This window comes from Podarcis filfolensis (assembly GCF_964270895.1).
Source record: "Podarcis filfolensis genome assembly, chromosome: 8".
Classification (NCBI taxonomy): Eukaryota; Metazoa; Chordata; class Lepidosauria; order Squamata; family Lacertidae; genus Podarcis; species Podarcis filfolensis.
The window spans coordinates 67,189,264-67,215,154 of NC_139611.1; the positions used below are offsets into that span (position 1 = coordinate 67,189,264).

Below are 25,891 nucleotides of genomic sequence, written 5' to 3' on the forward strand. Positions count from 1 at the left end.
TGCAATGCTCCCCCTCGGCTTCCCATGTCAATTGCGTTGCTGGGGGGCATCTATGGAAAAGACTAATTGCTTAGTCATAAGCAAAGCAATTTTTGCTAAATGGGAGCCAGACACATGCGCCTTAGTAGAAAGGATTGTGTTGCTCCCGTGCCACAGTCCCCATGCGTTTTCCGATTAGGGCCACTGCATCGGCCTCCAACATGGGCATGATTTGTTGGCGTCCTGGCTCGGGCATGATAAACTGCAGCTGCTTCTGCTGCCAAAGCAAGGTGCAGTCACTCTCTCTCCCCCCTTTAAAATTGTGACTCGGAGGGAGGCAAACTTCTGTGCTCCAAGATTGAGATGGATGGATGAAAGGGCTAAGATAGGCAAATTAAGAGATGATTGATGAGCGAAGCGAGGAACGGGGAAGAGCTGCACAAAGAGATGAATGGACTTGCAAACAGATAGATGAGTCAGGTTTATTGGATTTGCTATGTCTGAACAGGGTGGTAGCCACCTACTTTAGTAGTCCAGCACACACCTGAAAGGAGCTCAGCCCCCTCGCTGGAAGATGCTGCACTGGAAGGGAAGAGGAGGATCTGGACCAATAAACTCTAGTTTTGTCTCCATCCTCCTCCGAAAGGGCAGAGACAGAGAACACAGAAGAGGAAGAAGCCAGCAGGCAGTGCCACCCTCAGGATTGACTGTAAAAAAAGAAGGCAGGCAGGTGGGGCAGTGACCCATTCATGCTAATGGTCCCACCTCTGTTGTGTATGTATGTTGTAAGTACAGTTATCCTGAGTACTGGTGGGTCACTCAAGATGGAGAGGAAAGATGAATAGGTAGCAGCAGCAAGGCCAGGAGGCGGCAAGAGTTGGTAGTGGATCCTGCACTGAGGTATGGGCTTTGGCAGCTGTCAAACAATGCTAACCCAGAAGTCAGCCTTGCTTCTTATGCACTGTCACAGTTCAAGGACTCTTTCTAACTAGGAAAAACACTCAAAGCAGGACCAGAAGGATGTATGGTTGAGGAGAGCTCTGAGAGCCAGATAGAGGGCCTTAGAAGGCCACATTTGGTCCTCGGGCCTACAGTTTCCTGACCCTTCAGAAAGGCAAAGCTGTGCTTCAGGTTACTAAAAACGTTAGTAGTAGAGGCAGCAAAGGGACCTTGGACCCTGGAATGCCACATTTCTCCGATACGTTCTTTCCTACCAAATAAATTATCCCTTACAGCAGGGATTGGCAAACTAAGGTCCGCGGGTTGCATCCAGCGCAATTGCCCTCTGGATCTGCCCTGTGAATGGTTCTGCAATCGCTGCTTGGATTGGTGCGATCGCCATTTTTTTTGGTCGCCATTTTTGGGTGATTTGCCCCCCTCCCTCCCTCACCGTGGTGGCGTCTCCTCCCTCCTCCTGGCTTCTCCCCACCCTGCAGAGAAAGGGGGCTGGGCTTTGATAGGAAGCCTTGCTGCCCGCCCACCGGCCTCTCCCCATGGCCGCGCTGTGGGCTGGAGCTTGGTGCGCCTGCTGGCCCTGCGCCTGGTGCCCGGGAAAGCTGTCCCGAAAAGGAGAGGCGCCGCCACCGCCGCCGGCTCCCAACTGCAGGCAGAGTGGTGGCGGAGGTAGGCAGGGGGAGGGGAGGGGCTGGGGGAGAGAGAAGCCCCCTCCACCGCATGCGTGTGCTCCTGCGCACACAGTCCGGCCTGCTACTATGTCTGGGGGATGGTGAACCAGCCCCCTTCCAAAAAAGTTTGCTGACCCCTGCTTTACAGTATAGTGATGCTGGCATATCTCCAACTTTTCAGCTGACTTTTCTGACCTGTCTTTTGCAGTAATGAAAGAATTTCCTCTGGTTTGGCAATGGTGGCTGGCGCTTGGTAAGATTATTTTTAAAAAGCCAACTCTGCTTTCGAAGGGATAGTATAAGGTCTGCAGTATTCGAAGTCAATCCAACATGCATTGCTTTGTTTGGGAGTTCACACCTCTGACTGACAGGGTGTTGAGGGCTGGGTCAAGGTGGCCCTCTCACTTTCACCGTGCTGTGCCCAGACCACCCAGTTTGTTGATTTTGTCAGGAACAACCTGAAAACCTGTTTCCTGCCTTCACTCTGATCTGCTGACTCTCATTGGCTAGTTATATGATTATGTCAGCTTCATAAGGGCAATGCTTCCTGGTCTCATTCTGGCTTCTCTTGGGTAAAAGAGAGCAAAATGATGTCCAGTAGTGGTGGATTTGCTACCAACAGGACCATAAACAGGCAGCAAAGGGACAAAAACATGGGCAAAGAGTGGATCTGCATAAAGCTGTGCCCCACTCATCAAACCCCCTCTTTCAAGCTGAAAGAAGTTAGAGAACATCTAGTAATATACACTCATCAGTCACCACTGCAAGGAAGAGCCAGGACCCACAAGTTACCCAGCTGCCCAAGAGTAAGTGCCCTAAGAATTCCTGACACTGGTTGCTAGGTAGTCCATTTCTTTTAGGGAGGTATATTCCCCTGTGGTCATTGGTAAGCTTTGAAAGGGAGGAAGTTGCTGCAGCAACATTAACAGCATTGTTAGGCTATCTTGCAGTAGGGCAGGGGTAGGCAACCTAAGGCCCGGGGGCCAGATGTGGCCCAATTGCCTTCTCAATCCAGCCCACGGATGGTCCGGGAATCAGCGTGTTTTTACATGAGTAGAATGTGTCCTTTTATTTAAAATGCATCTCTGGGTTATTTGTGGGGCCTGCCTGGTGTTTTTTACACGAGTAGAAGAAGAAGAAGAGTTTGGATTTGATATCCCGCCTTTCACTTCCTTTAAGGAGTCTCAAAGCGGCTAACATTCTCCTTTCCCTTCCTCCCCCACAACAAACACTCTGTGAGGTGAGTGGGGCTGAGAGACTTCAAAGAAGTGTGACTGGCCCAAGGTCACCCAGCAGCTGCATGTGGAGGAGCGGAGACGCGAACCCGGTTCCCCAGATTACGAGACTACCGCTCTTAACCACTACATCACACTGGCTCCCAGTGTGCTTTTAGAATGTGTGCTTTTATTTAAAATGCATCTCTGGGTTATTTGTGGGGCATAGGAATTCATTCATTTCTCCCCCCCCCCAATATAGGCCAGCCCCCCATAAGGTCTGAGGGACAGTGGACCAACCTCCTGCTGAAAAAGTTTGCTGACCCCTGGTTTGAGCTTTCTGGTTGCAGGATGCATGTTTGGGGCATAGGAATTCGTTCTCCCCCCCCCAATATAGTCCAGTCCACCACATGGTCTGAGGGAGGGTGGACCGGTCCATGGCTGGAAAAGGTTTCTGACCCCTGCAGTAGAGTATGTGATGCCCTCCAGCTGCCTTATTTCTTTTCTTAATCTTACTTGGTCGTGAGTTCCTGTAAACCACCTTAGAAACCTGTAATCAGTAAGAAAGGAATGATGTAATCTTAAATAAATTATTAGCAGAGGATTAGGTTAATTTAGACAATATTTCATATGCTAATTTACCTTCCCTCTGCAGCCAGCGGCCTCTTCATCATGATTTGCAGTGGAGAACTCGTAACTTACCTTGCTTGCTCCAACACAGACAGCCTTCTTTAAGCTCAAAGCAGCCTCACTTCTTCACATCAACACACAGCACAAGGCACTCCATGCTCATCGGAAAGGGACCATGGAGCATGCAAAAGGTCCCAGTTTCAGTTTCAGGTTTCTCCAGTTAAATCAGGGATGGGGATCCTGCAAAGTTCTAGCTGTTATTGGATTCCAAATCTCATCAGCCACAGCCAGCATTGTGAATAGTCAGAGATCAGGGGAATTTGAGTCCAACACTTGGAGCATCACACGTTTTCAATCCCAAAGTTAAATGAATCCCAGGTAGAAGGGAATGTGAAGGACCACTGCCAGAGACCATAGAATAGAGAATGCTGACCTAGATGGACTTATAGTCTGATTATGGCAGTGTGTGGCAGATTCTTCCAGCATTCTATTTGAAAAAGACAGGCTGACAAGGGTGCCTAAGCAGACGGCAGCATTTAGCTGTTAATCAGTTACAAATATCAGCTTACAATGTGGCCTTGATTAAACAAACAAATTGCTAATTTAAAAAAATATTTTAAATACTTTACAAAAACTGCAGAGGGCAAGCACCATCTAATATAGGGACTTCTTCCAGTGCAAGAAGGGAGGTGCCTCTGGAGTCTGTGGTGTCATCTGCTGCAACACACACATACTGAAACAATGAATGTTTCCTTCCCCTTAGAACTACTGTTTTTGTACAACTATATGTAATATGATTGTATTTTGTTTATTAAAACATTTATATCCTGCTGATGCAAAACAACTACTCAGGACTGCTTACAACATATATACTAATGGGGTCTGGACTGGCAGTAACTGACCAGGAATGAGATCTTGGAGTTGTATTGGATAGCTCAATGGAAACGTGGGGCAGCTGTGGAAAGTGGCAAATTCCATGTTAGGGATCATTAGGAAAAGCAAACTGCCATTATAAAAATCTATGTGAGACCACACTTGGAATACTGTGTAGAGCTGAGCTTTCAAAACTTTTCACGTTGGTGACATACTTTTTAGACATGCATCATTTTGTGACACAGTCATTCATTTTTAGTAGCAAAATGGAGGTTAAACCAACCCCTTCCCAGCCCTGAGAGGAGCACAGGGAGTGTTCACATGACACACCTACACACTGCAGCCGACACACTAACGTATTGTGCCACACAATTTGGAAAGCTCTGGTGTAGTTTTGGTCACTGCAAAAAATAAAATAAAATAAAGATATTGTAGAGCTGGAAAGGGGCAATCAAAATGTTCAAAATGATCCCTAAAAACAACCCTTTTGAAACCCCAAATTCTTCAAGTTCATGGTATCACCAAGAAATATTGACTGATTTTGCCAGGGCTATCACACAATTTCTCTCTGGGCTTAAAACATTTCTATTGTTTTATCTCCAATCTCTGTGGGCCTGATATACTTTCTCATCATAATTGGTCCATGCACTGATAACGTTCATCAAAGCCCAGCACAGCCGTTCTCATTTTATGCTTATGTGTGTGTGTGCTAATGCGTATAAACATACCAGCTTCTACACTGCCCAAGTCTAATGTGTGAAAGCACCATATAAGCTATTAAAGCAATACCATGAAATACCCCAGAGGCTGATATAGCAACACTACGTGACTGAACAGCTTCAAGAGTGCCATAGCCTATTACTAAGCTCCAGCAAAAATCTCATCACTGATCAGAGCTAGAGAATTTTATTGGAAACGAAAATCATTGGCATTTCAACGGTCATTACACGGTTCTGCAAGAACAGGTTTGCAATCGAATACAATTTGCCTTCATTTCAGTTACAACAGTCTTGATATAAATAACCAATTTTAAAGTAGTCTTTCTATGCGTTATATACAGATTAGGAGGATGACACTTGAGGACTGCAGGCTGCATCTGACATATCAACGCTCTCGGAAAGTAACCTGCAAAGTGGTAACTCCAGGGGAAAAGCCTTGGTAGGCTGGATACAGCTCATGTTGCCCATCGCTAATGGACCAACAATGTGAATTAGAACGCACTAGACATTAAGAGGGCTAGTAGGCAAGCCTCACTTTTCCTGAAGTCTTGACCAGATCTGTCTTCCCATATAAAACTACGCCACTAATGTACAATCACTTTTATGCCTGATTTTGAATGGGGGGAGCACATTGCTACTTAAGACAAGGACAAACACAGGAAGTGTTACAAGTGGAAAAGAAAAAAAAGAAAGATTTGTAGGAAATGGACAGGTTTTGCTGTCCATAATTCAAAAGCTGTTCTCCATCTAAAGAAGGCCAAATACCTAATTATGCAGTAGTACCTGATCCTAGAAAATGCAATCGATCTGCAGAAGCAGAGCTGAAGTGCAGAAAAGCCAGCAAAAAGTGTGCTATAGGAGGAAGAAATTTTAGCACACAGCAGCTTTTGTACAGTTCCTTCACTGAAAATCTAGATCAGGGTACACTGAGGAAAAGTCTCCCCAGGTCATCCTCCCTAGGTCATCCACCCCACCTTCTGCCATGAAACCAATGTTTCCTAGTCATATAGAAACAAGAGCTTTAATCTCCCGCCACCACTATTACTGGATAGTCTGGGTCATTTGCCCCCCACAGTTCCCCCTCTGCCAAGCTGCAGGGCATGGAGCTTTGAAAAAGTTCAGTTCTCTAGTCTTGGGAGCCCTCAAACCATCTGAACAGGCTGTGTACAAATTTCCCCATCAGACTGGCTTCACATAACAAGGATCTGTTTAGCTGGTGCATAGGGCTTCATGGAAGACTCCAAAGCAGCTTGGTAGTCTATCAGTGGGACTTCTTGGCAGGCTGGAGCTGTGAGCTGACCCTTACGAATGAGATCACATAGATCTTCAATCATTCCTCTCAGTTTCTCTTTGTCTGTATACAGGAAACAAAGCAGAGTATATATTAAAACGTTCTCAAAAACAACTGAGCTTGCATTGAACAAGTCCTGGCATAAGAATGAAAAAGGCAATGATGCTAATAAATCTACTGCTACTAATAAGCAGATTTTGATTGTTTAGAAGTAGGGAAGTCAAAAGTGACACAAACAACACATGGATGTTGTTCAGGGCAGAGATACTGAAATTCCAACTTGAGCTGGAGGCCGTAATGTATCTGAATACTAGTCGCTGGAGACCACAGAAGGGGAGAGGGCCCTTGCCTTCAGATCCTGCTTGCAAGTTCCATAGGTGTCTGTTTTGCTACTGGGAGAAAATGATGCTGGACTAGATGGGCCATTGGGCTGATCCAGCAGGCTCTTCTTATGTTCTGTTCTAACACAGTTCAGGATACCTCTTTTGTGCACTGGATAGAACAGGAGTGGTTTCTTTCGTTGTTTAAACTAGAGCTTGATGTTCAGCAATTGGAGTCAGGTGCAGAGCAGTGGCCTGTGAGGTGGGCTAAGATGCCAAAGAGCGGCTCAGGTGGCAGAGCGAATTATCTATAGCATACTACTGGTATAACGTGCAACTACACATTTACATTCATTTTACTACAGATCAGAGATTCCAACACTAAAACCGGATAGCAGAGATACACAGAAACCAGCTCAAAGTCACCTAATGCCTCTGACGATAAGGGGCTCTCCAGGGTCTCAGGCAGAGTTCTCTCTCATCAATATATGGGACCACACATCACCCTGCTCTTTTCTTCCAAACACTATTTCACCATTGCACATTACCATCACTTACTCTGTGCGTTGTCCCGCTTCCACTGGGTCATCCAAAAGCCACGAAGTTTCACATCCTTAAAGATCAGTGCACTCTGCAGAAAAAAGCAGAGGGATTATGAAAGCTCTGCAATATATTTTCTTTTGGAGGACATTTTGGAGGACAACATGACCTGGCATGAGAATGGTTTTGCCCCATAGATGCAAAGAATTTGGCACTCTGCCAAGGAAAGAGATGACTCGTTGCAAGGAGAAACACAACAGGAATAAGCTATTGCCCCTTAACAAATGGAAATGTGCAGAAAAGAATTAAGTAAACCACAGAAATCTCATGGCTACTCACCACAGGGGCTGTTATAGGCTGCTTTGACATTCCACCATAGGTAACCATGGTCCCTTTGTGCCTATAGGAAGAATTAGCAGTGCGATTAGAATATTAAATGGTCGGGCTTTTCCATTTCCAGACAGCAAGCATATCCTCTTACTTTGGCACTCAAGTCTACTTTGTTGACCAGCTTCTCTCATCTCCTGGATATCTGGCTAATTTTACCAGGATTAATTTGTAAGCAGCACAGCCCAATAGTTCACAGTAAACAGTACTGCACAAACACCAGAATGCCATTCCTTTTCCTGAGAAAAATGTCTTAAATTTAGATCAAGCAAAATATTGGGAAGGTGAGTTACGGTACAAAAGTGCATAGGGGCCCTTTCAGAACAGCCTGTTGGATCAGGTCAAAGGCTCACCTAGTCCAGCATCCTGCTCTTCTCACAGTAGCCAACCAGATGCCCATAGGAAGCCTGCAAACAGAATCTGAGCATAGCAGCACTCTCCTCACCTGTGATTTCCTGCAACTGGCATTCAGAATCCACCTTGTCTATTGCCTAAAGTCTATGACTAAGAGAGATCTGTTCCTTTTCAGAAAGAACATCTGCAGGTTTGTGGCCCTGGGCAATTGTCTGCCTTTAAATAATAGGGTGGCTCCTGGCAGTGCGTCTGCCGAACCTGGCAGGCCTTCAAGGTAATTTCAAGCGGCTACACTAAATTATGGAACACAAGCCAGCTTTGATCAATAAAGTCCCAAACTAGTGGGGTCCCAATTAGGATACCAACCCCCTTCCTGTGTCCAGTCATGATGACAGCTAAGTTTGCTCAAGAGTAGGTTTCAGTCCTTCCATGATCCATGTTCAAACAGCTACTGGGCATAGGAGTCTCTCATGGAAGATATAGATGTAGAACTTTATTCCCTCGGAACATGAAACTCAAGCATGCTCAAGATTCAGCAGAAGGGACCCTTTAGCACTGACAGGCATTTGAAAGTTACTAGCTCAACAAGTAAGGTATTCTATGTCTTTTAACACATCTTAATTTCTCTCTTAAATGTTACCCATGCTGAACCTCTGTGATAATGATCAATATAACTACAATTAAGACTGCTGGGAGCTGGAATCTCATATCCTTGGGAAAACTCTTTTTTTTTACATTAGGAATAAAGACTTTCAATTCACCCACAATCTTGTTTCTTCAAGAAACATGAGTGCAGACACCCAAGAGAGGATTTTGTAAATCTGCACTGTGAACTAGAGGATTCCAGCCACAAGCAATACTATTTAAATACATTTATTTAAATATTTATCCCAGAGCAGTTCACAATGCAAATATTTAAAATGTTTAAAATATGAAATATACAAGCAGTTAAAAACAGTAAGACAAAGGCATTTAGTAAACACTTAAAATGCACCCCCAACAAATAGCTCAACTTACTGCAGGTGACGCAGCAACTCAGTGGCACTTTTCCCTCCAACGCCATTCAAAGCTAATATGGGCCTAGGGATTTTCTGGAGAACAAGAGATTGCACAGAAAATAAGCTCCTTCTTTTACTGCCTCCCCCCTCACCGCATGTGTTTACTGCTTTAGCTCCAAGATGTCAACCTTTCAGAAGGGATTCTCACAAAGAGACACATACACCTGAACCTGGCTCATTTTGTGTCATTCAATACAACTATAATCAAGACTCCTATGAGCTGGAATCTTTTATCTCTAGGATGCAACTGATTTGAATTTTTGAAAAGATTCATGGTTTGGCCCATAATACGAGGAGGCAGCTTCTGGGCAGATAGGAGGAGAAACAGAAAGGAATGCAGAAAATCTGACTTCAGTTTTAAGGGGAATAATTGCAACTGAGGCTGTATGGTTTTTGTTGTGGTGTCAGTCCTAGGCCACCTCTGCCTTGCCACTCAGATTTTTGTCTTCATTCATATTTCATTATCTTCCACTCTACCACCACCAAACACTCTGTCTTCTCTGTCTGTTTTGTTTCGTTTATTATCAATCAGTAGTGATTCACTGCAGCAACCCAGTTTTCCTTTGCCATCTCTGTCCCCCAGAAATCTGGTTTTCACTTATACCTTAAATAGTTCTTTTACTTCCGGTTTTCTCAGCATCTCCTCTGTGACGACATGGTCTGCTCCAAGGGACTTCAGTCTGTCTACAAGCTCCTGGAGATTGGGTCTGGGAAGGAAGGGCAAATGAAAAAGGAATCTAGTTAATGTTAAGACCCACTGTTTACCATGCCATGCTGCACAGTAGTGATGGAGAACATCTTCTTGTACTCGCCATCATGTGAACCCAAGTCCTCATTTAGTGAGAAAAGGAAAAGCTTCTGCTGTTCTTTCTGCAGCCAGTCACTGAAGCAGCTTCCTCAGAATACGTTGCTGAGGGAACCACTTGCCAATTGCTCAGACACCAAAGTGTGGGAGCCATCAGCCATGCCACTTCCATTTCTCTACTCTTCTCCAAAATAAATCCCTTTTAATCAGACATCCACATGCCCACTTTTCATTGACTAGACACAAGGGAGGGTTTGGAAGAAATGTAGTCAATTAAACGCTTCTTTAAATAATAATAATATAGCAGTTAATAGCAATTATTATTATTAACTAAACTCAGACACCCATAGGTTAATGTAACACTGCATGTGAAGCAGTGAAGAGGTGGGAAAGCTGGGAAGTGGTGAAGCAGATGTATAAAATGATGCCTAGTGTACAGTTAGTGGCTAAGGAGTTGTTCTTCTCTCATCTAACTCTGTGGGAGCATCCCATGAAGTTGAATGGTGGGAGATTCAGAACAGGGAAGAGGAAATATTGTAAATAGTTAAACTATGGAACCTGATACCACAAGATGTACTGATGGCAGCTAATTTCTACAGCTTTCAAAAGGGATTAGGCAAAATCATGGAAGATAAAACATGATGGATACATACGACCTCCAGCATCAGAATACTAGTTGTAGAGAATACTGGTGGTAATGCGCTATTGTGCTCATGTCCTGTTTGTGGCTTTCCATAGACATCTGGCTAGCTATTGTGAGAAGAGAACACTTCCCTTAGATTAGATGGGCCTGGCTGCCCTGATCCAGCAAGGCTGTTCTTACATTCTTGGGGTAGGGCATATATTTGGCCCTCTCCTCATGCTGCATTAACCACATTGAAGGACAAAGATAACATACTTAAACTGTGACTGTCTTTTGCCCCCAGAGAAGATAACAGCAATTTCTGAGTAGTGGTTGAGGATAAAGATTTCAATGAAGGGGGTGGGGGTGGGGAAGCACAGATGGGAAAGGTTATAATCCCCCTCTTCTATTTTTTAAATTATTATTATGTTACATTTAATCCCACCTTTTTCTCCAAGGAGCACAAGGTGGCATATATAGTCCTTTCCCTCTCCACTTCATCAACACAACCACTCTGTGACACAGATTAGGCTGAGAAACAGTCATAGAATCATAGAGTTCGAAGGGACCCTGAGGATCATATAGTCCAACCCCCTTTAATGGGGATTGAACCTGCAGCCTTGGCGTTATCAGCACCACGCTTTAACCAATTGGGCCATCCTGACTGGCCCAAGGTCACTTAGTTAGCTTCATGGCTGAGTGGGGATTTGAACCCTGGCCTGCTAGGTCCTAGTCCAACATACTAAACACGACACCACTCCAGTTAACACCCCCTCCAAAACAGTCTCTGTGGCAGTTTTAAAAGTTTTCTTTTCTTTAAGAAATTGTGGAACTCTTAATTTGCACCTGGTTTTGTCTGTACCTGCTGAAAGTTATGCTACACTTTAAAAAAACCTACATTATAATCATGTTGCAGGACTGTAATGCATTTACCTGCTTAACTCTAACTTTGGGAATTGCTACCAAGAGAATACCCTCTCCTGCCAAGCCAAGCCAAGCCAAGCCAAGCAGCAACTAGGGGAGCTGTTTGGGCTAAAGCAAAATAGAAAAGATTTTCAGAATGAGCAGTTTCACTGTACACTCACCTATCTCTGACCACATTTATTGTTTTGAACCCCTTGGCTGCTGCGATCTGGATGACGGCCTGCCCCACTCCACTATTGGCTGCATTTTGGATGACTGAATCTCCTGCAGACAAACAGATGCATCTCTGTTTAAGATTCCCTTTCATTTCCTTTGGTGGAGTTTGTTAATTTTAATTCTTGTCTGTTACAGAATATAAAACACAAGAGCAACCCTGCTGGGTCAGACCAAATGCTTCTCTAGTCCATCATTCTGCTCACAGAGGTCTACGGGAAGCCCACAAGCACGTCATAAATGCAACAGATTCTGAGAAGCCACAATCCATGTTGTTCTTAGTAGGAACCCATCACCCCTTTCAGTCCTAATTTGAAGGGTTAGCTCTAGAAATGATAAAATGGTTGACCATTGTTAAAATCTTGTTGTTTCCATCAGCAGCTTTAGATTCTGGTATCAATGTCTGTGCTAAATCACTACTGGTTGATAATAAATGAAACAAAACAGAGAAGTCAGAGTGTTTGGTGGTGGAGGAAGAAGGGATAATAATGAAATATGAATGAAGACAAAAATCTGAGTGGCAAGGCAGAGGTGGCCTAGGAATGAAAGCACAACAAGATCCATACAGCCTCAGTTGCAATTATTCCACTGCCCGAGTTTCACTCTTCCCCCTCCTTGTTTCTGGCCACATAAAGTCACTTGGGAAAAACAGAACAAAAATTCATCTTATGCTGCTTCTCGAACAGGCTCAGACTTGAACTTTGGAAATTCTCCCAGGGGATGAAATTCATGATGAAGGAGCAATAATTGAGAATACCTGTCGACATGATTATGCTGTCCAGACTAAAAGGTAATTAAGATGAGCAAGGCAAGTTAGAGTTCTTTTGCTCATCCCTCAACTCTATTCCTCCCTGCATCCTTGCTAGAGAGTCTAGTGATGCATCTTATAACTCCAGTACAGACCAGCTGGATTATAACAAAGGGCCAATGGTTTCTCCAGTGGTCAACCAGATGCCTCTGTGTAGCCCCAAAGCAGGGCATGATGTCCAGTTGGTAAAGTTGCTCATGATGTACAAATACTACAAAACACATTGTCAGTACACACCTGGCTTCAAGACCTCAAAGTCTGACAACATCCGATAAGCCGTGCAGGGGTTGACACTTAAAGTGGCAGCGCACGTTAATGGGATATCAGGAGGAATTTTCAGCAGGGTCTCCTCACCAAATATTGCCTCTGTTCGCCATGTTCCTGATTTGAGGGATTAAAGAAAAAAGTCCAATTTGGGCAAAGAGTGCAGCTAGAAACAAGCAGCTTAAGTTAGAAGCTTCCAGTTCAAGAAATAGGTCAAAAATTATGAATAGCTCAATTCCTGCAAGCTAGTGGTTTCAAAATGTTTACTGACATGCCTAAGAGCAAAGAAGAAAATAAATTGAGTTTTTGCCTGTTGCTGGGTCACAAATATTTTCTTGGAAGAACATAAGGGCTGTTCTTTTTTCAGGCCTAAGTTAGTATGATAAGAGAACTGATTGGACCTCCTGATTTTCTGTTGTTGTTTAAGAGGTAAACATACTATGGGTATCTATGTAGCAGGCAATGACCATTGCAGTGCACAACTTTTACCCCCCCCCCTATTTTATTAATCCCTGACTTCAGAAGTTTCTCTTTGTCCCATGAGGAGAAAATACAAGCACTATTGCTGAAGGTCACATAATTAATTTTTGGCTATTCACCAAATGCTGCAAACTCTGCCCACTTAGGCATAAATTGTAAGTTGATTGATGAAAGCAGGTGGGCGCTACTGTATCTTCATCAGAGATTTTCAAGTGCATGTCTTTGTAGATGTACAGCAAAAGAGGGCATCTTTCTTTAAACTGGGGAATCAGACTATCAGACGGGTTATGGCCCTTGACGAGTATGTTTCCTTTCTCTTATTTAGTTGCAGAGCCAATTTTTCCTTAGTTAATTGTTTTAAAAAAGTTATTTAAACTCACCAAGTCCTGCATCAGCTGGGATAACCAAATCACCTGGCTTCAGAGAAGTCACACGACTCCCAGCTTCAATCACTTGTCCAACTCCTTCATTCCCACCAACCGCAGGCAAGTCAGGCAGAGTAGCATACGTCCCTGCAAGATGACAACTATACCATAAAACATCCAAGCAGTTATTGAGAATAAGCCAATATTCAAACTTGCTTCATTTTTTCTTCATATTCAGAAACAAGATGCCAGCATGTGACAGGCATATGAGCATTCGTTACTTATGACCGAAACACCCATCTTTCAATCAGAATAGTTTCCAAGGTGGTTAACAATGAACATAAACTAAAAGACAATTTACAACTTAAGTACCGTATTTTTCGCTCTATAACACGCACCCGACCATAACACGCATGTAGTTTTTAGAGGAAGAAAACAAGAAAAAAAATATTCTAAATGAAACAGTGGATGTATGATTTTTGTGGTTCATGCTGTGGCCACAGACATGTGATCTGACAGTGAGTTTGGAGTAGCCCAATGCAAAAATCCTGAGGATCCATGTGGATCCGTGCTTTGTAATCATGTTTTAAGTGGGGAGGGAAGGAAAAGCACTCAAGGGACAAGGAACACGGGTGGGGTGGGTGGAGAAGGATGCTGCTAATAATGAAGAAGTGGGGTATAAGGGGAGAAGACTCCTCTCCTCTCCCACTATGCTCCTTTAAAGCAAGCAGGCTCTGCTTTTTTTCCTCCTCCCCGCTCATCCCCGGCTTAGCGAGCTGAAAAACTTTGCTGCTATGTAGCGAGCTGATTGGGGAGGAGAGAGGGACAGAGAGCCTGCTTGCTTTAAAGGAACCAACCAGACAGGAGCCGCTTACACTCGTGTAAGCGGCTCCTCTCCTCTTCCGCTTTGCTCCTTTAAAGTAGCAGGCTCTCTGTCCCTCTCTCCTCCCCACTCAGCGGCTCTTCTCCCGCTTTGCTGTTTCAAAGCGAGCCACGAAGGAGGGAAGGAAGGGGAACCATGGATCCTCTGCTCACGACTGCAGCAGATCCCCCCCGCCACCCGTAGGCATTCCCTCCATAACACGCACAGACATTTCCCCTTACTTTCTAGGAGGGAAAAAGTGAGTGTTATGGTGCAAAAAATACGGTAAGCGAAAAGTGGTAAATCTGTCACAGCAGCAGTTGGAACACTCACTCTCTGTCTCTGGGAATGAAGTTGCATCCTTCTCCCAGGTCCCTAGTTCAGGGATGGGGTTCCAGCTGCCTCCCAGCTGTCATTGGTTTCTTTAACTTCCATCAGTCCCATTCAGCATTGCCAGTGGTCAGGAATGATGGAAGTTGTAGTCCAATGTTTGGAGGGTTTGGAGGGCGTGGGGTTTACAGGTTTCGCCCACCTGCTTTGGATGTTCTGGCACCTTCATATCCTCCATGCGCTCCTAAACACAACAAGGGCCAATTCCTCCACAGTCATTTTAATTTGTTGCTATTGAACAGGGTGAGGAAGCTGAAACAGCTGAATGGCAATTGCTGCCTTCTAGAACATGCTACTGCCTAAACCAGTCAGAGCCAATCTGGGAGGGAGCGTGTTGGGAGAGAATCTGCAAAGTAAGGAGAACATCTCTTCCTGATACTTCTTGCTTTCACTCTTCAGTATTAAGTGGATAGCCTCACTACTGAAAATAACATATGAATATTTATGCACTTCATGGAGGTTTGCTGCTTATATGTATTTGGTGGCCAAATCATTCCCAAGTATTTAGACAACATTAATAACTTGCATGGCACACAGTGACAGACATGGCCCTTAGAAAACATTGTTTTCAGAGATGGAAAGGAATTCAACCTGACTCAAATTGTGTGTGTGTGTGTGTGTGTGTGTGTGTGTGTGTGTGTGTGTGCGCACGCGCAGAAGAAGGAAAGTTGGCCATGTAACCTCTGTGGTATATTCCACAGGGTATATCATTAAATTCAGACAATCTATTTTGCCTTATTACCATCTGACAGCATTATATGAAGAAATGATATGGGGAGCAAGAATGAAACTGTCTGCATGCAAGCCAAGGTTACCTTGAATCATATTGATGTCAGATGGATTGATAGGGGCTGCAATCATTTTCACATTGACTCCAGAATCCCCCAGCTCTGCCAGATCTATCTCCTTTAGGCTGGAAGGAAAGGCAGACAAAAATGCAATATTATGCTTAAGGCTCTTTCTCACCCATGTGATTCTTAAGCATTTTGATGGATTTTAATCTGTCTTTAAAGTATTCATCCATCAGGTTCAACCTCTCATCCAAAAGAGAACTTGTTTAAGTACCATTCAAACCTTCTGCTAGCATCCTTCTGCAGGAACAGTTGTGGACCCTTTGTGGGTTCCTAACCAGTTTTATATGTGACCAATGGGTATCATTCATTCATTGATATTCTCTGAAAACTGAGTGATTTTCCCAACCTGTTGCATTCTAGTATTTTCTGTATTCTCCTATTTTATCTTATGCCATTTGTTTCTGTTTAAAATGCATTTGCAGCACCACTCTATAACACTAGCAAAGCACTATTTAGAATACTGTGTTAATTCTGGGATGGGAAACAGGATCTGGCTGGCAGGCTAAATCACGAGCTCACCCACCCTTTGAGGGCCATTTTGACAGGTGGACACAGCTACCAACTCATCAATCTGGTAGCATCATCATGTCCATTTTTCTTTGAGATCACGTTGTGCTGCAAAGGAAGATACCAGCCAATCCAAGCAGAGCTTGAAGTCAATGCAGATCAGCTGATTGATGCTGTCTTCAAGCTCCACTTCTGGCAGAGATTGATGTCACTTGGGAGCTCCAATTCAGAGCTACTGAGCGGAATCAATCCCAGGAGGGCTTGCATTTGGCACCAAGTTTAAAAGGCACCAGTCGCCAAGGAATAACCAGGAGCATATTTTAAGCAGACAGTGGCAGGGAGAAGCAGCATCTTTAATGAATGGGACTTACTTCTGAGTAAACCCATATTAAAGCTCTCACCCATAAGTCTAGGATTTGACAGATTTTTCATGGGGGAAAATAGTGTTATGTCAAGTGCTATATGAGGTCAATGTTGTAATTCCAGCTGACTTGTTAGAAGCAGTGTCTCTGAAGCACTAAATTGCTATGGTGAGGAAGCAACCAACATCCTTCTAAAGAATGCACATGGAAGACCTAAAATGTGCTACCTGGCATTAGTGGGATCCCTGCACTGGCTCTGGCCACCTTATACCCTTTGCAAAAGAAACCCTGACTTCCAGCTGCTTGGACACAGTAGGCAGCCAAATTAATTCGCTGCATCTTTACTGAAGCACCTGCCCAACACACTAGACATCACACACACAAACAGGCAAACACTACATCCCAATGAATTGGTCCATCATCTGATCTGTCAACAATTCTGTTGCTACCCCAGAGAGCAGAGTGGAAAAGTTCAGTTCTTTTGCCCTCAAAAGAGACCAAAGCATCTCAGTAATTAAAGGTTAGATTCGACAACACAATAATGAAAATTAGTTTCAGCTAATAAGGGACTTCCCTAAAGGCTTTGAAGTGTTATAAAAACCCATCAGCAAAAAGTTTGTCTATATTTAGATTTTTTTAACCCTGCTTTCCTGCCCTAGGGCTTTCAAAGCAGCTCACAGTAAGAATATCACACAATAGCAAAAACACAGCAAAAATGACACTACCACATTACAAATCACAAGCCAGACTAATACAATTTGAAAAGGCAGCCACATCACACCAAGATCATTCACCTATAAAGCCATAAAATACATGATAAAAACACACACAAAAATGATTGAAAAGGCAATTTAGAAAGCAGGTTGAATCTCAACAGCTAGAACAGGGTGTTGAACCTGTAGCTCTCCAGATGCTGTTGGACTCCCAACTCCTATCATCCCCAGCCAACATGGCCAATGTTCATAAGATGATGGAAGCTGTAGCACAACAACATCTGGAGAACTGCAGGTTCCCCCCTCTGCATCTGAGCTACAGCAATCTGTCAAACATATTGGAAATGTAACTTTTGAAATAGACAGCAGAAGACACAAATGTTCAAAAAATTTTAGCACTTGGACATTAGCATTATTTGACCATGCATGGAGGGTCTCTGAAAATATGTGTTGAACCTCTGTGTAAACAGAAGATGAAAAAAAACAACTCTTTTTATTCACCCCAAGTCGTTTGTGCTCCCTGGTGGGTATTTCTGGGCACGGTTTCCAAGCTTGAACTCTCATAATCACTTCATTTTTTTATTTTTTTTTAAAAAAGGAGTAGCCCCTATTTACTGGTACCTGCCCCTGGTAAAACACTTTGGGATTTTGCCTTTTGCAGAGAAATAAGACAGTTCAAAGAAAGCATGCATAAGATTACAACTATGAAATGTATGTTGGGATGAATGCAGTGAGACAATGCATCCCATTTTTACCAAAGGCTACAATCCTACGCATACTTTTGAGTTAACATGTCAGGCACCAAGTGTTCATTCTAATAAACAGACTTACATTTTTTAAAATGTTATGGTCGGTTTACTAACACACATTGCTTTGAAGCCAATGCAGGACAGGCTACTGCAGAGTAAATCAATATAGCCTACAGCAGAACGTTGTCCTGGCTGTTTTTATTTTGCTGTTCAGTTGTTTAGAAAGGCATTTTATTGTTGCCACTGTAAGGTTGCTATCAGTGCAAAAGGCAGGAAATTATTCTTAATAAAAATAAACTGTGGGGAGGTCAGAAGTTCTGAAGTTACAATAAAATAAACCACTGGGGTGTGAATATATCTGTTACATCTCTCAATGATGGTCAATGTAGACGGTCCCATATACGGCGCAGGGACAGGGCACACTCCAAACTATGAGCCCTTACTCTTAACAAATAGTATATACATTTAGTTAATATTGCCACATAAGATCATAGGGATCAGATTCTGAAAAATGCATTTTTAGGTTGTAAAATAATTTCCTTTCACAGCAGCGTTTGGTACATCTTAGACACAGAGCGAAATGTTTGCCACAATGTTATCCATCACTGATGGATTTAGCACTGATAACATTGTTTAATCTTTTTCCACAAAGATACAAGCCACACACAGCTGGAGCTGTTGGAATTAAAATAGGTTTGGCTGTTTTAATAAACCTGTTCTAGCCATTTCCTCTGAAAGCATGACAACTCTTTTCAGAGGCTTCTGATCCTAGTGTTCTAAAACAACCGATCACAAACACAATTGCTCATTTGCAGCCATTAATGTCATGGGGAATTTGTGTATAGACTCTTAAGTACAAATACCAAGGCCCTTGTTCAAGTCGCAAGTAGCATCTGTGCTGCAGTTAGGGAGGCTTTATAGCTTAGCTCTGTTTGGAATTATTGCTCATGTGTTTGGACTTAACTGAAACAGAGTAATCCATCATCCACATGACTCAAGTGGTTACATTCTGTTTGCCTCTGCAGCTTTGTGCTGTAGTAAAATTCATAGTGTATTTTACCTGCATGATATTTAATCTTCCTCCCACAAAGAGCCCGCTTCATTTTCCCTTTGTTGCAGATTCATGCACAAACTTTCCTCTCAACTGTTGTCACACACTTGGGGTGGCCTTGCCCCACCCCCTTTTTAAAAAGTGGGTGAGCACCACAGCAATGTTTTGTTAGCGTAGTAATTGCTCAGAGACACTGCAATAGCTCACCTTCACCTGGAGACTTGTTCATTCTATGTCAGAGATAAAGCAAAAATTCCTTTAGGATTTTCTAATTTTTAGCTCCCCAGGTTTGCATAGGGACTGAGACACAGCAACTTCCTATCTGCCCTCAAACAGGGGGTGGGGAGAGGAAGATCTGGGATTTATATTAGTGGTAAGATTTATAAAAGTGATTTATAGGAGTGGTTTCTTTGCAGCAGCACTCTACATTTAGCACATGGGTAGGGTACACAGAGACACCACTGAGGGTAAAGACTTTGCTTACTCTGTCACACAGTGGTGTGGTGGAGGGGGACTGTGGGGGAGCATAGCTCTAAGACTTTTTCCTTCCAGGAAAGGAGAGATAGCATCATCTCCTGGAGCACCAAAATAACTGATGGACCCTCCTTGCTTGTCACCTCTTGATGCATCCTATCATAGAATCCAAATCAGAGTTGGAAGGGACCCTGGGGGTCATCTAGTCCAATACTCTATAGAACCAACGAACAGCAAAATCCAGTAAAAAAAATAGCAGCTGCATTAAATAAAAACAAGAGGGGCAGGAATCACCCACTGAATGCCCTAAATAGAACATGAAACACAGTTTGATGGGGGTCTTAAATATAAAGGACAGGGGCCAAACAGCTATCTGGGGGCATGTATTCAACACTAAGAGTGCCAACACAGAAGAGGCCCTACCCCTGGACACCACTCTTCTAACTTCTGAAGGTTAGGGCACCTAAAACCTCAGAATATGATCTTACGGAACAGGAAGATTCTTCTGCAAGGCCAGCTTTCAGTGTGTCAGCAGGGTACATCCCCTCAACTGTCTTGCCATCTGTTGTTCATCTGGTCACAGAACTCCAGGATTAACTGAAAAGAAAGCTTACTCCTTTACTTGCAGACTCCTATTTTAGCTTCCACTTCTCTGCATGCTAGAACGTAACAGAGGAAGGAAGGGTTTACATATTACCCAATGTTCTCTACACACAGAGAAGACACACAGTAACATCCCTGTCAGGACAAATTTGGAGCGGGGGTGGTGGTGCTATAAGAACCCTTTCTGCACCACAACAGTACAGTTGGGAACTGACCTGAGCAGTCTGCATCTTAAAAAAAGTAATTTTTAAAAGTAGGCAAATGGAGGGGGGGGGGACTGAATACATCCCACAGGCTTGCCACCCCTGCTTTTAAAAGGAAAAGAAAGAACATTTTGTGATGCTATCATAGCATAGTCCTCTATAAACCATAAGATAGCACTGTGACAGGCATACATGGTTCTTTCATGGACCAAAAAGGGACTTCTCAGGCCACTATTTTTTTAGTGACTAAAGGCATGTGGTTAATAATATATTTATCTTATAAGATGCCAGATGTGCAGCTAGTGTAGCTGGTGCTGAAAAACCAGGAACAGTAAAATCCAGTAGAGAAGACAGTTTAGTCTGAGCCCTTGATCTCAACATTTCTGAACAGACCAGATTTTTTAAATTTATAGCTCCCTTGAAAAATTGATGTTCTAATGGAAATGCGGACAGACCATTAATTACTACATTGCCAGCAAAGTATGGCAGGAACCTAATCATCCAAATTTGCTCAAATTTATTACGCCATTCAGCTGAATAATAGTCACTCGCTTCAACTGATCAAGTAAATTGTGTAAGAAATCCATTGCTTAATCTACAAGATGCTGGGCAGGGAATTTTATGGCCAATTGTCATATTTGATTTCCTTTCAGGACAGAAATTAAATATCACTGTGGCACTTTCAAGAAGTAACACGGGAATCAGGGGAAGAGAGTGCAGAATCAATTTACCATAACTAAACAGGGACAAGTATCCTTAGCAGCACATTCCAAAGTTTTTATATCAGCATTGCAACAACTTTCTCCAGCCTCCACTGCTTCTTTCATAACCTCTGCTGACACCATTTTTCCTCACCTATTGTCCCAAATAGATTTATAGCCTTCTTCATCCCCAGTCAGACCACTAAAAATCTCTTCCTGCAGGTTGCCCATGATGACAACCCAAGTTGCACCCTAGGCCCCTCAGATTGCCTTATTAGCCATGTTTCCTCCTCCTGGACTAGCATGTGGGAGGTAAGATACCTTCCTGCTAGGCATCTAGAATGCTTGCATACTAAGCAAGTGTACCTCTTAAAGTTTATTTCTATTGATTTTAACTGTCCAGTAGCCCAATATGACATAAGTCATAGTTCTGATACCTTTCACTCAATCTTCCCCTGCCCCTTGTGGGCCCAATTTGACATGTTGGTGAGGTCATTCACCTGTCAATCACCTGATGACTCCCTGTGGGGACTAGATTGCACCGTTGATCCCTGTACAAGGTAGGCTTGAAGTTGGCTTAAAGACCCATCAACGTCAAGCCTGCTCCTTGTGTGGTCAAATTATCCATGTTGAACTCAGCTGTGCAGCCAATTCAGCCTTGTGACGTCTGAATATTTCAAAACATACTTTAGTTGTAATAAAAATACATAAATATTCAAAGCAAAGATGCATGATCTGATTCAAAAAAACTATTTATGCTACATTTTGGAACCCAAAGCCATTACAACTTAAACAGCAGAAGTTAAAATCCGTATCTCCAGATAACTATAGAAATTTGGCAGTTTTTTTACAACTGGATCTAGAATTTCTATACTATACTATAATCTTGTAAGAAAATTTGAAATTCAAAACTCACATTCAAATTAGAAATGAGCTATCATTAGAGCAGAAGCAGAAGTTCCTCTTTAGATCTACAATTTTGTGTTTGGAGCAAGCTGTCTCTCTGCCACAAAGTCTAACCTACTATTTTAGAAGCAAAAACATGCATTTTGAACAAGAAGAGAGCTCTCACTCAAAATCAGATGTATTCATCTCACTATGACTATGATCAAAGGATTTAAAATCCTACAGTTAGCTGGACACTGACTTTTTAATCCCACCTAAAAAGTTGTAGGCTTGATTATCCCTGCCTTCCTTCAAAGTAAGAAGGAAGAAATGTCACTCCATTGAGTATTATATCTGACACAAGGCAGACTTAATGTCAGACCTACTTAACACAAACATTACCTGCTTGCATACTTGGAAAATTTCAGTAGTTGACTAATCATTTATATAGGCCAACCCCCACCCCCCAAAACCCCCAGAATAAAACCTGAACTTTAAATAGTCACTGAGACTGTAACAGCTGGGTGTTTTGGCCATATATGGTATGGCAAACACATCCCCATGTCCAGCACAGGAGTGTTGTGCCCAGTTTCCAAAAGGATGTGATCTCCAAAGCTACTATATTCAACGTCCCTTCAACAAGAATGTAAAAATGTTTGCAACAATCTAGTAAAAGATGCTCAAGAATGAGGTTCTAGGACCAGAATGTAAAATCTTACCATAAGCTACACAAGGTTGTTTCAATTATTTCACTATTTAAATGTTTTGCACATGCTATCACTGAGAGCTGATGCCCAGCAGCTGAGAACTACTCTGCAATATCTGTCAGTTGGGGTCTTTAGTTTACCAATTCAGAAACAGCAATCCGTGATGGGCAAATCTGCAACTGCAAAGCGTGGAAATAAACTTCCACACACGTCCTCATCATGAGAACTGAAGTATTTGGGGATACCTCTGAATTGTTTTACTTCTGTTGCTCTTCAGGAAATAGAGTCAATGTGAATATAAGGCAACGGCTGTGACAGTACAGGAGCTTCAGGGCCTCTTGGAAGTCCTTTGAAATCTTGATCAAGCTTTGCAAGTTTAACACAGCCACAAAGGCAGACACTTACCGAAAAAGAGAAACCAAGGCTAGGTCACCATTTACCAGGACCTATATCCCAGGCCATTACATCTTAGAGAAGGTCAAATAAAAAGAGCAGGGCAGCGGGGAGTGCAAGGAGGAAAGGAAAATTCCTAAGTACACAGAGGCCAGTTCCAATGCACACACAAAACCAGAACAAAAGCTTAAGTTCTGAAATTGCATTTTATTTTTATGCCATCTCCAATGATATAATGATTACAGGTGATGAAATACTATGCACCTACACTCAGGAGCTCTAGCTTTGAATAAACTTAACACACTAGGTAGGAGAACAGCCGAAGCATGTAATCTCTCTCTTCCCCAACGACTTAAATACAGTGGTACCTCAGGTTAAGAACTTAATTCGTTCTGGAGGTCTGTTCTTAACCTGAAACTGTTCTTAACCTGAAGCACCACTTTAGCTAATGGGGCCTTCTGCTGCTGCGCCACCGCTGTGCAATTTCTATTCTCATCCTGAAGCAAAGTTCTTAACCCGAGGTACTATTTCTGGGTTAGCGGAGTCTGTAACCTGAAGCGTCTGTAACTCGAGGTACCACTGTATTCTCTTTCTCCAGCCTCCTCTCGCCCTGGTGCTTCTTGCCATCATGCCATGCCATACCTACGTGAAAGGCATAAATTCAACAGGTACAGCCTCCTCCAGCCCGGGCGATGCACTGGTACGGTAGTGGTTTCCCGCTCCACCAGTTTAATTCTTGCCCATTCTGAGGCTGCAAACCCAGGACTCCCTGAGCTATATAACGCAGCCCCCCACTAACCCTACGGAACACAGCGGGGCTTTTCCCCTTCCAAGCAGACGTCTATAGCGCCGTTGGGCTGTGTGGACGTGGCTTCTCCCCACCGCACCTGCTGTCTCCATGGCAAAGCGGACGCCCGGCCCAGCCCAAACAGTTCCCTCCCTTACTTTAGGACCTGAGCCGGCTCCCCATGCTGCTCGTAGACCAGCCCGCGAGGCCGCGCCCGGGCAGCCGACGCCGACAGAGCCCGGAGACCGGCGCTCAACAGAGGCCGTAGCGGCCGAGCGCGGCTCCCTCGCGCCGCCACAGCCGTTAAACCCATAGCAACCGTTTCCGCGGGTGGCGCGCGGGGATGACGAGAGCTCTAGCGTTTCTTGCCGGGCAGTATCAACGCGCGTCATCGCCACGCCTCCCTTCACGCCACTCACGCAGAGTGGGAGGGGCTTCCCTTTCTCTGGGCGGAGTGGCACGTGACCAGCGGATGTGCCGGCGGCCGCCTGGTTTTTTATTTCAAGGGGTGGGGAAATGCCGGAGTGGGAGTTGATGCGTCTTTCAGCCTCACCTGCGATTGAATGAGGGTTTGGGGGGTGGAGAAAGGATGCTTGTGCCACCTCGAGCTCCTTGGAGAAAGAGGTGGGATATTATATGCAATAACTGAATAGAAGAAATGCACCCCCCATTTAAAATCATACGCAGCAAGGCTGCGACTTAAGCGCATTCAACGTATGTGGATTCAGCTTTATGTGCTTGCCAAAAGAAAGAAAGAAAGAAAGAAAGAAAGAAAGAAAGAAAGAAAGAAAGAAAGGAAGGTGGTGGGCGAGTGGGACAAAAATAATTTGGCTTAACCCTGCCCAGCATCATAGCTGTCAACTTTTCCCTTTTCTTGCGAGGAATCCTATTCTGAATAAGGGAATTTGCCTTTAAAAAGGGAAACGTTGACAGCTATGCCCAGCATTGAACCCAATGTGTTTTGACTATATCCGATTTTGGCTTCAGGTGCGATCCTGGAAACATAACCCATGTGGTAAGTTTCGGGCTTACTGTATACTGAGCCTCTTGGGTATGCCCCTGAGCCCCTTGGGCTTGCCGATCAGAAGGTGGGTGGTTTGAATCCGCACAATGGGGTGAGCTCCTGTTGCTCTGTCCCAGCTCCTGCCTACCTAGCAATTCGAAAGCATGCCAGTGCAAGTAGATAAATAGGTACTGCAGTGGTGGGAATGTAAACAGTGTTTCCGTGCGCTTTGGTTTCCACCACAGTGTTCTTCCACCAGAAGCGGTTTAGTCATCCTGGCCACGTGACCCGGAAAGCTGTCTGTGGACAAACGCCAGCTCCCTGCCTGAAAGCGAGATGAGTGCTGCAACCCCATAGTCGCCTTTGACTGGACTTAACCGTCCAGGGGTCCTTTACCTTTACCTCCTTACCTTGGTTCTTGAATGGCCTTTTTGACGAACAAATAGGCTCCTGAACGCCAAAAACCCAGAACTAAGTGTTTCTGTTTTCGAATGTTTTTCGGAAGCTAAACGTCTGATGTGGCTTCTGCTTGAGTGCAGGAAGCGCCTGCAGCCAATTGGAAGCCACACCTTGGTTTTTGAATGGTTTCGGGAGTCGAACGGACTTCCGGAACGGATTCAGTTGGAGAACCAAGGTTCCACTGTAGTCTGGGCTGGCCCACCCATGAGGCATGGTGAGGGGGGCGTGGATCTGTCTGCCATGGAATGCATCCCCTGCTGCTGCTGTCAGTGGCTATGGTGTGCTCCTTTGAGGCCAGATCTGCCACCGCTACAGCTGCATCTTGGCAAATAGGAAGTGCTGCTGGTCTCTTCGCACCCCTCAGGGAGGAAATGGTAGGGGCTGTCTTCTGGGGTCTCCTGGGCTCTACACCTGGCTAGCAGTTTATGTTTTTGATTTCAATTTCCTCTTCGATCTAGAACAGTCCCTAAAGCTTAACTGACAACATGGCGTGAGACACATTAAAAATGATAACAAGCAGTCTCAAAATGTCATGTTTCCCACTTTATGGTTACAATCCTATGCATGCTTACTTAGGAGCAAGTCCTCTTGATGGGAGTGAGACTTATTTCTGAGTAAACAGTACAGGATTGAGATTGTGGGCATGGGAAAATCACTCCCTCTCGCACACATTGGAGGATTCATATTGGAAAGCAACAGTTTAGCCTCTTCGCCATG

At 44.0% G+C, this 25,891-nt stretch overlaps 2 protein-coding genes across 3 annotated transcripts in view; one reads left to right on the top strand and one right to left on the bottom strand.

The window, feature by feature from the left end:
- The window catches only part of LOC310769109 (putative transmembrane protein 244), a 57,932-nt gene extending 53,724 nt beyond the window's left edge, over positions 1–4,208 (top strand). The window contains exons 5-6 of the mRNA XM_083628218.1: positions 1,813–1,857; positions 3,474–4,208. Coding sequence (XP_083484344.1) covers positions 1,813–1,857; positions 3,474–3,553 — 125 coding nt within the window. The 3' untranslated portion in view covers positions 3,554–4,208. The remainder of the gene's footprint in view (positions 1–1,812; positions 1,858–3,473) is intronic.
- A 1,003-nt stretch (positions 4,209–5,211) lies between these two features.
- MECR (mitochondrial trans-2-enoyl-CoA reductase) lies at positions 5,212–24,119 on the bottom strand. Of its 2 annotated transcripts, none has more exons than XM_083627695.1 (10): positions 23,871–24,119; positions 15,539–15,636; positions 13,487–13,618; positions 12,600–12,743; positions 11,503–11,605; positions 9,595–9,697; positions 8,950–9,023; positions 7,531–7,591; positions 7,210–7,282; positions 5,212–6,394 (listed from the first exon to the last, which is right to left on the bottom strand). In XM_083627695.1, exons 1-10 carry the CDS (start codon positions 24,023–24,025, stop codon positions 6,231–6,233), a joined length of 1,107 nt encoding a protein of 368 aa, XP_083483821.1. In that variant the 5' UTR covers positions 24,026–24,119; the 3' UTR covers positions 5,212–6,230. The 2 variants fall into 2 exon arrangements, with proteins under 2 accessions (XP_083483821.1, XP_083483822.1); XM_083627696.1 differs by lacking the exon at positions 23,871–24,119 and adding an exon at positions 21,452–21,607.
- Between the last annotated feature and the right edge of the window lie 1,772 nt (positions 24,120–25,891).

What these genes read in the sequence shown, in the direction of transcription:
- MECR (XM_083627695.1), bottom strand. Translation starts at nt 24,025, where the DNA reads ATGGGTTTAACGGCTGTGGCGGCGCGAGGGAGCCGCGCTCGGCCGCTA. An exon ending in GAGCCGGCTCAGGTCCTAAA is followed by an intron (nt 15,637 to 23,870) that starts GTAAGGGAGGGA and finishes CTTTCCTTCCAG; the next exon opens with CCTAAAGGAGATAGATCTGG. An exon ending in AAGTAAAAGAACTATTTAAG is followed by an intron (nt 9,024 to 9,594) that starts GTATAAGTGAAA and finishes CTTGTTCTCCAG; the next exon opens with AAAATCCCTAGGCCCATATT.